The sequence below is a fragment of the Dendropsophus ebraccatus genome, chromosome 7 (assembly GCF_027789765.1).
Source record: "Dendropsophus ebraccatus isolate aDenEbr1 chromosome 7, aDenEbr1.pat, whole genome shotgun sequence".
In the NCBI taxonomy this organism is placed as follows: domain Eukaryota; kingdom Metazoa; phylum Chordata; class Amphibia; order Anura; family Hylidae; genus Dendropsophus; species Dendropsophus ebraccatus.
The window spans coordinates 101898383-101910444 of NC_091460.1; the positions used below are offsets into that span (position 1 = coordinate 101898383).

General features: G+C 39.9%; 1 protein-coding gene across 2 annotated transcripts in view; it reads left to right on the forward strand.

Moving 5' to 3' along the window:
- Positions 1 to 12062, forward strand: part of FRAS1 (Fraser extracellular matrix complex subunit 1) — a 352271-nt gene that overhangs the window by 18710 nt on the left and 321499 nt on the right. For both annotated transcript variants that reach the window (XM_069978024.1, XM_069978025.1), the window contains exon 2: positions 8993 to 9024. In XM_069978024.1, the coding sequence (XP_069834125.1) occupies positions 8993 to 9024 (32 nt within the window). The remainder of the gene's footprint in view (positions 1 to 8992; positions 9025 to 12062) is intronic.

Genomic DNA, 12062 nt, shown 5'->3' on the forward strand with positions numbered 1-12062 from the left:
ACTTCAAACTTAGGGTCCTATTCCACAAAGCGATTTTTTGACGATACACGATCTCAAATGAGCGCTATGGCGAACGACCTGAAATCATCCACCCAATTACACAGATCGATGACCATTACACTTGATCATTTTGAGGTCGTCCTGTCATCCCTACTGCGTTCTTTGCTACTGCAAATGACCAAACAATGTCTTATTACACCGAACGCTGCACGAAATTCTATCAAACGACCGACGGTTTCTCGTTGGTCGTTTAATCATTGTCTATTATTACACATAACAATTATTGTTCAATTATGAATGATCTGACAATTTTTTTAACAATAATCTTCCTGTGGGATAGGGCCCTTGCTCTCAGCAGTATGTTTGACGTCAGCAATGTCGTCAAAATGACGATCTTTCAGGTGTGTCTGTGAGTTAGGATACAGATAATATTCAGAAGGGGCCAGGTCAGGTGAATAGGGGGACGGGGGACCAATTGGAAACCCAGGGTCTTCAATTTGGCAGCAACATCTTGTTCACTTTTTAAAAATTTCAACATCCATGTTGCAGAAAGCTTGCGCGTGTCTAGAATATTGGTAATAATGTAACCAACACATTCCAGGGAGCTGTCCAGTATCTGGGCTATCTTTTTGTTGGACATTCGCCAGTCCTTAAGAATCAGCTTATGGACAGCATTGCTTGTTGCCAGGTCTGTTGAGGTTGTGGGACCCCCACTGCATAGTTCATATTCTACGTTGAAATCCGCAGTCTTTAAAGTGTCACTGTCGTTTACATTTTTTGGGCAGAAATCAATAGTGCAGATGATTTTAAGAAACTGGGTTTATTAGCTGAAAAAATGTTATCATGAAAAAGCAGTTTGAAGCTCTCAACCCTGGCTTCATGCTTCTCTTATGGAGAGGGGAGGGGTTGTGGGAGATAAGGCACCAAAACCAGGACAACAAAGAGTTATTTACAGCTACATCACTGGGCTCTGAGGTCAGCACTGACCCCTCTGACTTCTGAATACGGCTTTCACTTTCACACAGGTCCGCCGTGTAATCCTTTGTTCTTTACTTTCTGCTGGTGACTAATCTCCCTCCTCCCCCTCCCCTCTCCATAGGCTACACAGGGCTCGACTGATAAAAAGAGTAAGATTTGAGTAAAAGAGTTGAGATTTCCTGATGATGAGGAGTGAATGAGAATGAGTGTGTGTGTGTGTGTGTGTGGGGGGGGGGGGACCTGGAGAAAGTCTTTTTGAATGCAGTTATAGGCAAATTTGCCTAATAACCCCAATCACAAAGTTTCTTAAAATCGCCTGTACTATTGATTTCTGCAAAAAAAAAAAAAAAAAAACACAACCAAAAAACGACAGTGACACTTTAAACCAGAACCCCTCAGTGCTGTAGGAAGGACACTTCTCCCCTAATGTTTGTTACATCTCAGTGTAAGGGCCCTAGTACATGAGACGATTATCGTGCGCAAAAATCGTTACATCGTTCAAATTTAAGCAATAATCGCTTGTAATTGCAGGCAACGATCGAAAAATCTTTTATATGTTGTTGATCGTTGATTTAGATCTGAACCTAAAATTATCGTTATTTATTCGCTAATTGTTCGCTAATCGTTCGCTGTAATTCCACATTTGTTCGCTCAAGTTCCGCGTGTGTTCACTAATCGTTCAGTGTAATTGCACATTGCCGATTGTTTTGCTGGGATCAGAAGAATTTAAGGGGTAGTGCAGCGCTAAACAGTTATTCACAAAATAACACACATTGCAACTTTGTAAAGTGTGTTATGTATGTGAATGGCCCCCTTCCCCGTGTTCCCCCCCACCCACGCTAGATCCGGAAGTGTGGTGCATTATACTCACCGCCATTTTGTGACAATGACGTAATCTTCGGGAGGCCGGCCGAACCGCTCCATCCGTCCCTCATGCCGGCCCCCCTCTGCCGCGTCATAACTGTGCTCAGCCACAACTGGCTGAGCATAACTGTACGTCATTGTCACAAGATGGCGGACGGGGGTCGACACGAGATGTGGTGATTATAATACACCACACTTCCGGGTCTAGCATGGGTGGGGGGGAACACGGGAAAGGGGGCCATTCACATACATAACACACATTACAAAGTTGTATAACTTTGTAATGTGTGTTATTTTGTGAATAATTGTTTAGCGCCGCACTACTCCTTTAAACGATCATAGTAACAATCGCAATAACGATCGTAGTAACGATCGTAACTAAAGACCATAGTTTTGTGCAATATGGTGAACGATTTCAGGTTAACGATAATCTTGTTTGCGATTGTTTATAGTTAGTCGTTAATTGTTAAAAATTGCTCCGTGTAATAGGGCCCTAAATGTCCTTTGCAGACTTTACCTGGAGAACCAAAAACTTTATGCTGACCCCTAACTCCACAGACATAAATGTTTCTTGATCTTCTGCCAAGTTCTATCTGAAATTAAAAATAGTTATAAAATTGTAAACATCTGATATTTGCACCTTTTACATAACAAGATATCACGCTCTCATATGGTACCAAATTCATTTTCCAAATTCCAACTGGAAGGGAGCAAAGCCAGGAACTTCGCAGCCCCCTTGTATGTCATTATTTGTCATGAAGGAAATGATGTTTTCTAATTGCTTTTGAGATTAAGATGAGGGTGATGTTGCAGCAATACACATTGCCTACCTAATAGGGTGTTGACACTGTCTACAGAATGTTGCCACTGAATTTAATAAGGGGGCATAGTTCGTGTAATAGTACATGAAGTGTACATGATTAAAAATGTATGGATCTCCTTTAATGTGGTTTCTGTGGGTTGTATATGTTGGCAGCCTCCTGGTGAGGCAGAGGAGACTATGAAAGGCAAAAAATGGGTAACTTAGAAATGTATAAAATATTGGAGTACATCAAGGGATGCTAATGCAATCTGTTTTCTTTGTTCATCTGCCAAATACAAGTATTGTATTGTTTACTAGACTGTTGCATGGTACTTTTGGTACATTCTTTACGCTTATTGTTGAAAGAAAACTCCAATAATAATAATAATAATATTGCTCTTTAATGTTGCATAAAAAACATGATGTAACAAAGTTTAGAGTGTAACAAGTCTGGTTGTAGCATTTAGGGGTGATTATTCTAATGAAAGGATGAGGCGCAATAATGAGATGTTTTGTTTTGCTGAGAGTGTCCTTGTTCAGACGTTTATGTAACATGGGCTGAATGGTAAATGCTGTAGGATGTAACTAAAAATAATAAACACTTAGGATAGGTTCACGCTATGTTTTTGCAAAAAAAAAAAAAAAAAGGATGGAAAAACTGATTTATCCATTTATCCAAATTTTTGTGTACGGTAAAAAAGATGCATTGTAGATTATAACATATGCACACAAATGTTTCCATTTTTTCATCCGTTTTTTTGTAAAAAGGGATTCAAAAACGGATTGCAAAAACGTAGTGTGAACTCCACCTTAAAGGGTATTTAAACCAGGGCTGTGGAGTCAACTCCGACTCCAACTCCGCCTCCTGAATTTTATCAGGACCGACTCCTAACTCCGACTCCTTCATAAATGGTCAGTCATAAACCAGGGGAGTTATTTATCAAACTGGCTCAGCAGCTTCTCACTAATGTCCTACATAATCCTGGGGCGACTTCTGAGGGAATAAGAAAAGATATAAAGCAGATTCTCCTGTGTGTGTACAGTGGATGCAGCTAGTCTCCAGCCTCCATGTCCTGAACTACTCACAACTAGACTAGATGGAGCAGGTGGTCTTTTCCTGCTGACAATCTTCTATGTTTCTAACGAAATATTCACCATACACCAGGGGCGGACCTAGACTGCAGAGGGCCCCTGTGCATTGAGGTGGACCAGGCACTGGTGATATAGATATGTGTCTATATAATGTATTACCGTATCTGTATGGTTCTGCCACACTGATAGCTGATAGAAATCCAGGAAGTGAAAAAATGGCCTCTGTGCAAATCCACATTGTCTCCTGCTCTTTCTGCTGTCCCCCCTTTGGAGACAAATCTTCCATGCCTCTGTCTCACATTGTGTGTGTTTGCTGAGATCAGGCTGATGATGTAGACAGGGGGCCGGGCGTGATGTCCCGGGAGGCTTGGCTGGATCTCCCAATCCCCTGAGTGATTCACCATCTCTGACCGGACAGAAGCAGGTGTTGCACTGATTTCTCTAATTGTGCAGAAGTGTGCAGAGAAATTAGGGCTGTGTTCGCACATGTTGGAGTGTCATTGCAGTACTGCAGCGTATTCTCAAAAATGATGCAGTAACACAAGTAAATGATGCTAAACAGCAGAGAGTATCAGAGCCTTATTGTGGGGCTCAACTTCAAAGATAAAAGATGCTTGATCATAATATGTGCGTGGAAATAAAAAGAAAAAAAAAATCAAGAAGTTCTTTACTTTATTCCAATATCAGCGTTACAGGTAGAGAATACAGCGTGCTGTGTGGTGTTAGAGGTAGAGAATACAGCGTGCTGTGTGGTGTTAGAGGTAGAGAATACAGCGTGCTGTGTGGTGTTAGAGGTAGAGAATACAGCGTGCTGTGTGGTGTTACAGGTAGAGAATACACCGTGCTGTGTGGTGTTACAGGTAGAGAATACAGTGTGCTGTGTGGTGTTACAGGTAGAGAATACAGCGTGCTGTGTGGTCTTACTGCTAGAGAATACAGTGTGCCGTGTGCTGTTACAGGTAGAGAATACAGTGTGCTGTGTGATGTAACAGGTAGAGAATACAACATGCTGTGTGGTGTTACAGGTAGAGAATACAGCGTGCTGTGTGGTGTTACAGGTAGAGAATACAGGGTGCTGTGTGGTGTTACAGGTAGAGAATACAGCGTGCTGTGTGATGTTACAGGTAGAGAATACAGCGTGCTATGTGTTGTTACAGGTAGAAAATACAGCGTGCTGTGTGGTGTTACAGGTAGAGAATACAATGTGCTGTGTGGTGTTACAGGTAGAGAATACAGCGTGCTGTGTGGTGTTACGGGGAGAGAATACAGCGTGTTGTGTGGGTGGGACCACAATGAAATCATAAATTACTGCAAATAATTCAATAACACAATGAAACTGCAATGTATTTGAGGACTACCCATTGGCCGGCGCAGAAGGGGCATCATAAGAATCCCATGGAGACCAAGTGGGCTCAAATACCTCCATTGTATTATTGGAGATGCCGTCAGTTTTTCCAAGGACCAAGAAGGAGGTAAAGTCTGCTCCCAGCTCCTGGCAAAGGATTTGACAGTGGTCCGCATGGTTCTCAAGACTTTCTAAGAGTCTTGGGAAAGCGATTAAGTAGACAAACAGCAGGGTCCTTGGGGACATCGGTTTTGAGGACAGCAGAGGCTAACCTACGACTCTCCCTCCAGAACTGTTTAGTAAGGGGACAGTCCCAGAAAGTGTGGTAAAGGGATCCCACATCAGCCATACATCTCCAGGGAGCAGAGAGATGGTATTCAACTTAAGCGTATGGTACCATAACATTAGAAATTTGTGGTGTGTTTCCTTATAGGTAGGGCAGATTGGAGACTTCGCTGCTTTCTCCCAAATTACGCTCCAACGCTCTTGTGGGAGTTTTCTACCCAATATTGGATCCCCTTTGGTCACATAGCTATGTTGAACCTGGGATTCATCTACTGGTGAATTAATTATATGATCTATATCTGAAATTATGCCAGAAGTTTAAGTACCCCCCCCTTGCCAGTTGTTCAAAGGCTGAGGGCCTGAGAGTCCACTTTTTTACATATTGGTTTCCAATCATCCATTATAGCTTGAAATCATTGTAACTTTAGATCACAAGACTATGGAAGCTAATATTTGGCCCAGATGCCTGATAAAATGTCACGTTTACCCTGTCTAAGAATTTAACAATTTTAGTCTGGTTATTACACTCAAACTGGCACCCGGCATCAACATACATTATTAAACTGTTTTAAATATTGGCACTGCTGTACTGATAGACGGTGTCAGTACAGTAATGCGATTATTTAAATAGTTTCTGAGCTCCCGGCATCATAATGAGTGATGATACTGGGAACTCCAAACTCCTTTCCTTAGCACATTGTCTGTATCTATGGACCATACACGGAACGGAACAGGCTTACATAGCTGTTAGTTGGGTAGTATACCTTGTTTGTTTTGGAATAGACTCTTTTAGTTCACTATAGAGTGTTATGTTGAGTTCACTATGTGCTTGGCAAGTTGTTTATTTCCAGCATGTTGTAACCTTAAAGTCTTCCTTTGTACAGAAGTATTTTAGTTAGAATGGGTCCCAATATTTTGCAGTATACAATATTTTGCAGCCATAGGTGGGATGTGCAGCCGCTCCTTTCTATCCATGTCGTATTTTATACTTGTTTTTTCCCTTTCCTGGTTTTGGCTTACAAAATACTAATTTGGGTTACAAAGTGTGAGAAACAATGGCACAGTTATAGTGTTAATTTACAAGCCTTATAACACAAACCTTGTATGATGTAGTCCCCTTAATGAAGTGATTAAAGGGTATGTTGCAGTCCTTGGGGAGAATATAACAAATAGCCTATTCTTACCTTTCTGCGCTCCCTGGTTCCCTCTTACATCATCTTTAGGTTCCCAGCAGAGCAGTCCTGCCTCTACTTCCGAGATGGACTCGTCTGGCGGTGACAGCCCGCTCAGCCAATCACTGAACGAGGCAGGACAGTGCCACGATCAGTGATTGGCTAAGCAGTCTGTCACAACCAGAGGAGTCTGTCTCAAGACACTGGTGGAGTGCTGAAAGGTAAGAATAGGCTGTTTGTTATAGTCTCCCTAGGAGACGGAACATACGAGAAGTTTATTTTGGGTGGAAAACCCAATTATAGCTTCTGTGTATTCACTTGTACTATTAGGATTTATTTATACTTCACAGATTTATTTTAGAATTGACTAAACTAGCCAATAATTTTAAAAACGTAATAAATAAAACCGGTGGGCCTGCATGCAACTTCAGCAGCCACCGCTGATTAAATGCTGCAGGTTAGGGTTTGGGTGAACCAGATTGTCCATAAAGTTGCTTCTACTGTCTAGCTTCCACTATGTAGGTTCTATTCTGCCAAACAATTCATATAGGGCACTAATATGCCAGGCAGATCCTTTCCTTTAAGTGAAACGCGTATGGGGCCTTTGGCACACAGCTTTTTAAGGCAGTTTTTGTTTAGCTTTGTGATTCATAAGTGATGTAAAATATCAAAAAATCTTTTGTACCCACTTCTGGCATCTAAAAAAAACTGAAAGAAATTTGCCAGAAAAAGTTGTGTGAAACCACCTTAATAGAAGCACAAAAGATGTTACCTGGCTTCCATCTGACCTCTGTCTGTCATTAGACCAATGAGGAAGGAAGCTATGTATCCACTTACCTTCTAACAATTACTTGGCTGAGCTCAGTCTGAGCTGTGCAGTAAACTAGTCTATGCCATCGATAATCCCCTAACAGACCAACAGTGAACTTTAGAGGCCAAGTCACTTTACTTCAATGTGCCTGGGGCAATATATAGGATTTTTTCATGTATAATTGAGGGTTACTTATCCTCAAAGGGAATGTGTCACCTAAATTTTCTTTTGCCGATTAGAGTCACAGTAATCTGTTATTTTATTCCAATTTTTTTATGTTTTCTGACTGTTTTTTTAAATTTTACCTTTTATACATTGTTATGGGGGCTGCCATCATGCCTGGGCTGTTCTTAAAGGGGTTGTCCATCGCTACAAAAACATGACTGCTTTCTTTTAGAGACAGCACCACTCCTGTTAGGCGTGGTTTGCAATTAAGCTCCATTCACTTCAATGGAACTGAGTTATGGTGCATTTACACAGAGAGATTTATCCGACAGATTTTGGAAGCCAAAACCAAGAATGGATTTGAAAAGAGGAGAAATCTCAGTCTTTCCTTTTATGATCTGTTCTCTGTTTATAGTCTGTTCCTGTCTTTGGCTTCACAAATCTGTCTGATAAATCTCTGTGTAAACACACCATACCAAAACATAAACCCAAACCCGAGACAATAGTGGTGCTGTCTCTGGAAGTTAGTGGCAATGTTTTTGTAGCACTGGAATATCCCTTTTAAACTCCTTTAGTGACATGCTTTTACATCAAGACTCATGGGCATAGTCGAAAATACTCTGTCCCCTTGAGATGAATGTGTAACATCATTGAGCATGCTCTGTGACCTTTGAAAAGGTCATTCCACAGAGAGCGGCTATTGTCTTATACTGTTACTCTTATAATGTTATCTATCTACTGGTGTCATATGTTGCTGCAATGCTGTACAAATCACTTTACAGCAGCCTTCCAAAAGGAAGTCTCAGCTTAGTTTTTGATAATTATAAGAAATGGAAGATTAAAAAAAAATAAAAATAAACGTTTATTTAAACAATATGTTATTTTCTTATCAAGCATTCCTTTTAACATGTATATTGAGCAAAATAGAGAAAGATTAAACTGTTTAGGCTAAGGTCACACTGCATTTTTGCTGTCCATTTAATGTATACATATAAAGGACAAAAAACGGATGCTGTTGTATTCCATACTGCACAATCTGTTTTTCATTAACTTACATTATAAAAAAAAATTATTATTATTTTTTTAACTGTACACAAAATCTTTTTCTGTATGCTAAAATTAAAATGGATACAGTGAAGCAGACCTTCCATGGACAGCCTACAGACTGTGTGAATGAGGATTTACATGTAAGGAACAGTGTAGACCAGAAGACAGAAGAAATAAAAGAATACTTTGAGAAAGGGATTCAATACCCATCCATAGACTTCAAAGGGCATATCAGGATGAATGAAAATAGCATGTGCTGCATTTTTTTAAAATGTGTGTGTGTTTTATTCGGCCAAGTAAATAGGCCTTGTTAAATAAAGTCATTCATATACTTTTGCTGATTGATGTGGCTATAATACATTTTTAATCAGTTTCTAGTGTCAGACATGAGACGACTCAAATGTTCCTAATCATTCTTTTATTCTTTGCAGGTGCCTGTATCTTCCAGGGTTCCTTGTTTGCGGTATGTCTTTTCTTCTTTTGTTACTTGCTTTACGGTAACTTATTTATTTAGATACATACATAGATGACTTTCCTCATCTGAAAGAGTAATGATGTATGAATTAGTTTCCTTTATACAACTGTATGAGATATATTAAAAAAACAAAATAAACTATAAGCTAATGATAGTCAGCACAATTGTGCTGACTGGGTTGGTCTGTCCATGTCCGGAACTGTCCAGAGCAGTAGCAAATACGGATTGAAAACCTCTCCTGCTCTGGATAGTTCCTGACATGGACAGAGGTGGCAGCAGAGAGCACTGTCAGACTGGAAAGAATAAACCACTGCCTTTTTTGTACGTTTCCTCCATATTATTTATCGTATGCAGTAAAAGTTTTCAATTATCCAATTGTTATACATTAGATAATAGCTACAGTATCCTAAAATGTAATTATTCACTGTGCCACATATTATGTTAACTGACTTGGATAAAAGGCAAATCAGCTTTGTTGCTCTTACACGTTCCGTCCTCCGGAGTGATTCTGCATACCCCTTAGATTTGGTGATCAGGTTTGCTGCACTCTTTTATGGAAGCCCCCATCCTTGGGGAACGATAAAAGGTCGCTCCAGATAACCTCATCAGTAATTCTATGTGAAATACATGTTTGAAGACTTTCATCTTTTCACATTACAATTCAGAAAAATGACAGCTGAACTGAATAAATATTTCTATGCACCTTTTTTGACTGTACAGTTCAGAGTTTCAGATTTTTGCCTTAGTTAATGTTATTTTTATACATACAGATCAATATTAATGTACTGTTAGTGCATTTACATATCTTGACATCACGTAAAACTGGACAAAAAATAAAAGCTAGTTACACCAGAGTCTTCAGACCCCAATTCATATTCATTTTCACATATTAATTTGCAGGAAAACCTGTAAAGTTGTGTTGTCGCTAAAGGGGGTTAAAGAGGGCGTATCACCAGGATAATATTATGGAAGGAATTTATTATTTCAGGTGTCTTTAATTTCTGATCTTTTACAAATTCCCTATAGTATTTGTATACTGTTTTGCTTATTTTATTATGCATCTAAATCCACTGAACTGTTCAGGGATTAATTCTAATTTTCACTAACTTCTCTATCAGATCTTAATGGGGAGCTGTATCAAAGTCTTTGCTGAAGTCCAGATATCAATGAAATAAATCAATGAGATTAGTCTGACATGATCTGCCTGCTGTAAAGCCATGCTGGTTTGGATCCATCAGGTTGTTAATTTTTAGGTGATCAATTATCCTTTATTTAGAAGAGTTTCCATCATTTTCACTACTACACATGTTAAGCTAACTGGCCTGTAGTTACTGGGCTCTTCTCTACTACCCTTCTTGTGGAACGGTATAACATTGGCCATTCTCCAGTCAATGCTCTGACAGTGCTCCCTGCCGCCACCTCTGTCCATATTAGGAACTGTCCAGAGCAGTACAGGTTTTCTATGGGTATTTGCTACTGCTCTGGACAGTTCCGGAAATGGACAAAGGTGGCAGCAGAGAGCAGTGTGTCAGATTGGAAAGAATACACCACTTCCTGCAGGACATACAGCAGCTGATAAGTATTAGAATACTGGAGTTTTTTAAAATAAAAGTTAGTTGATTTGAAAGATTGTTTTGCCGGAGTACCCCTTTAAGGTCAAAATGTTCCTTTCTCATATATCCACGTTTCCAGATATCTTTTTTGTTTTTGTACATTCAGAGATGAGTTCTGGCAGCTCCCTCTCCACAAAACACAGCCCCTATTCTAAGTAGTCATGATAATTTGTAGACAGTTCACAGTGACTCCTAAAAAGCATAATTTTCTTGCTACTTTGGAAATTATCTCAATTACTCCTTCCGTATTTATGGTGTATTTTTCTGTCTATGTATAAACTGAAAATAAACTACAGCCTGATTTCATTCTGTAACCGACTTATAAAAAGACATTTGGGTGTGAATTGATGACATACTAGAGCAGTGGAACAGTTGTTTGTAGACTATGTTACTAGGAAGATCTGAGGCTTTATATGCAAACACAAAGCTTAGTTGAGCACTTGGTTCTTGCCTAGAGGGATGGTATCAGCTGTGTGTCTCAGACTGGTATTTGTATCTCATCGTAAAACCCCAGTGGAACATTCCACCTCCTTTTCATTTCTTTAGCTAGACTGCTTGCCTATGTATGGGTGTGCAGGGACCATTGTTTTAAATTGCAGAAATGGCGGGTCAAATAAATCTCTTTCATCACCAATTACAATCTGGCCAAGGCTCTAAGCACATGGCAGACAAAGTATTTCTGTAAAAAAAATACTAGGTCTGTAAAGGAAGAAATTTAAAGTTTGTTATATGTAAACTATATGTAATTCCTTATACATAAACATTCTACACAGAGGGTATGCCTAAACATTATAGCGATGTGCCATGTAAATATTGCATGCATTATAGATTATATTCCTACTTAGAATGGGATTGTTTAAATACAGGGTAAGACTATGCTCACATGCTGTTAAAACAGTGGCCATTGTTTGACACAGCAGTTGTTTGCGGTTTCAAACAGTGGGTGCTCTTTTTTTTTTTCACTTTCCTGCGTCTGATAATTCATTATTGGCCACAGGAATGCTATTTTATTTCTATTTGGATTGCGGACACCTTTAGGTCCCCTGTGCAATATACGGCCATTAGCATGGCCAAACATTGTGTGCACAGAGGGTTAACTATGTCCGCTGAACTGCAGCTACAGAAAATAATTTTTTTCTCTACGGCTGCAGTGAACAACGGCCGTAGTGCATGTTGTTTGTGAGCACTACGGCTGTTGTTCCATTGCTTTTTATGTTTTCAGCAGTGACAGAAAACTATGGCCATTGTTTTAAATAAAAACCAGACTGTAGTTTTCTGTACCTTTTTTTTATGCTGTGTAAACATGGCCTAAAGGCCATATTCCACGGGCCGACTGACGGGAGCAAACAAGCGCTATTAGTGCTCGTTTGCTACTCGTTCCCCGCTTCCTGCTGCCGGCAGCAGCAAGCGGGT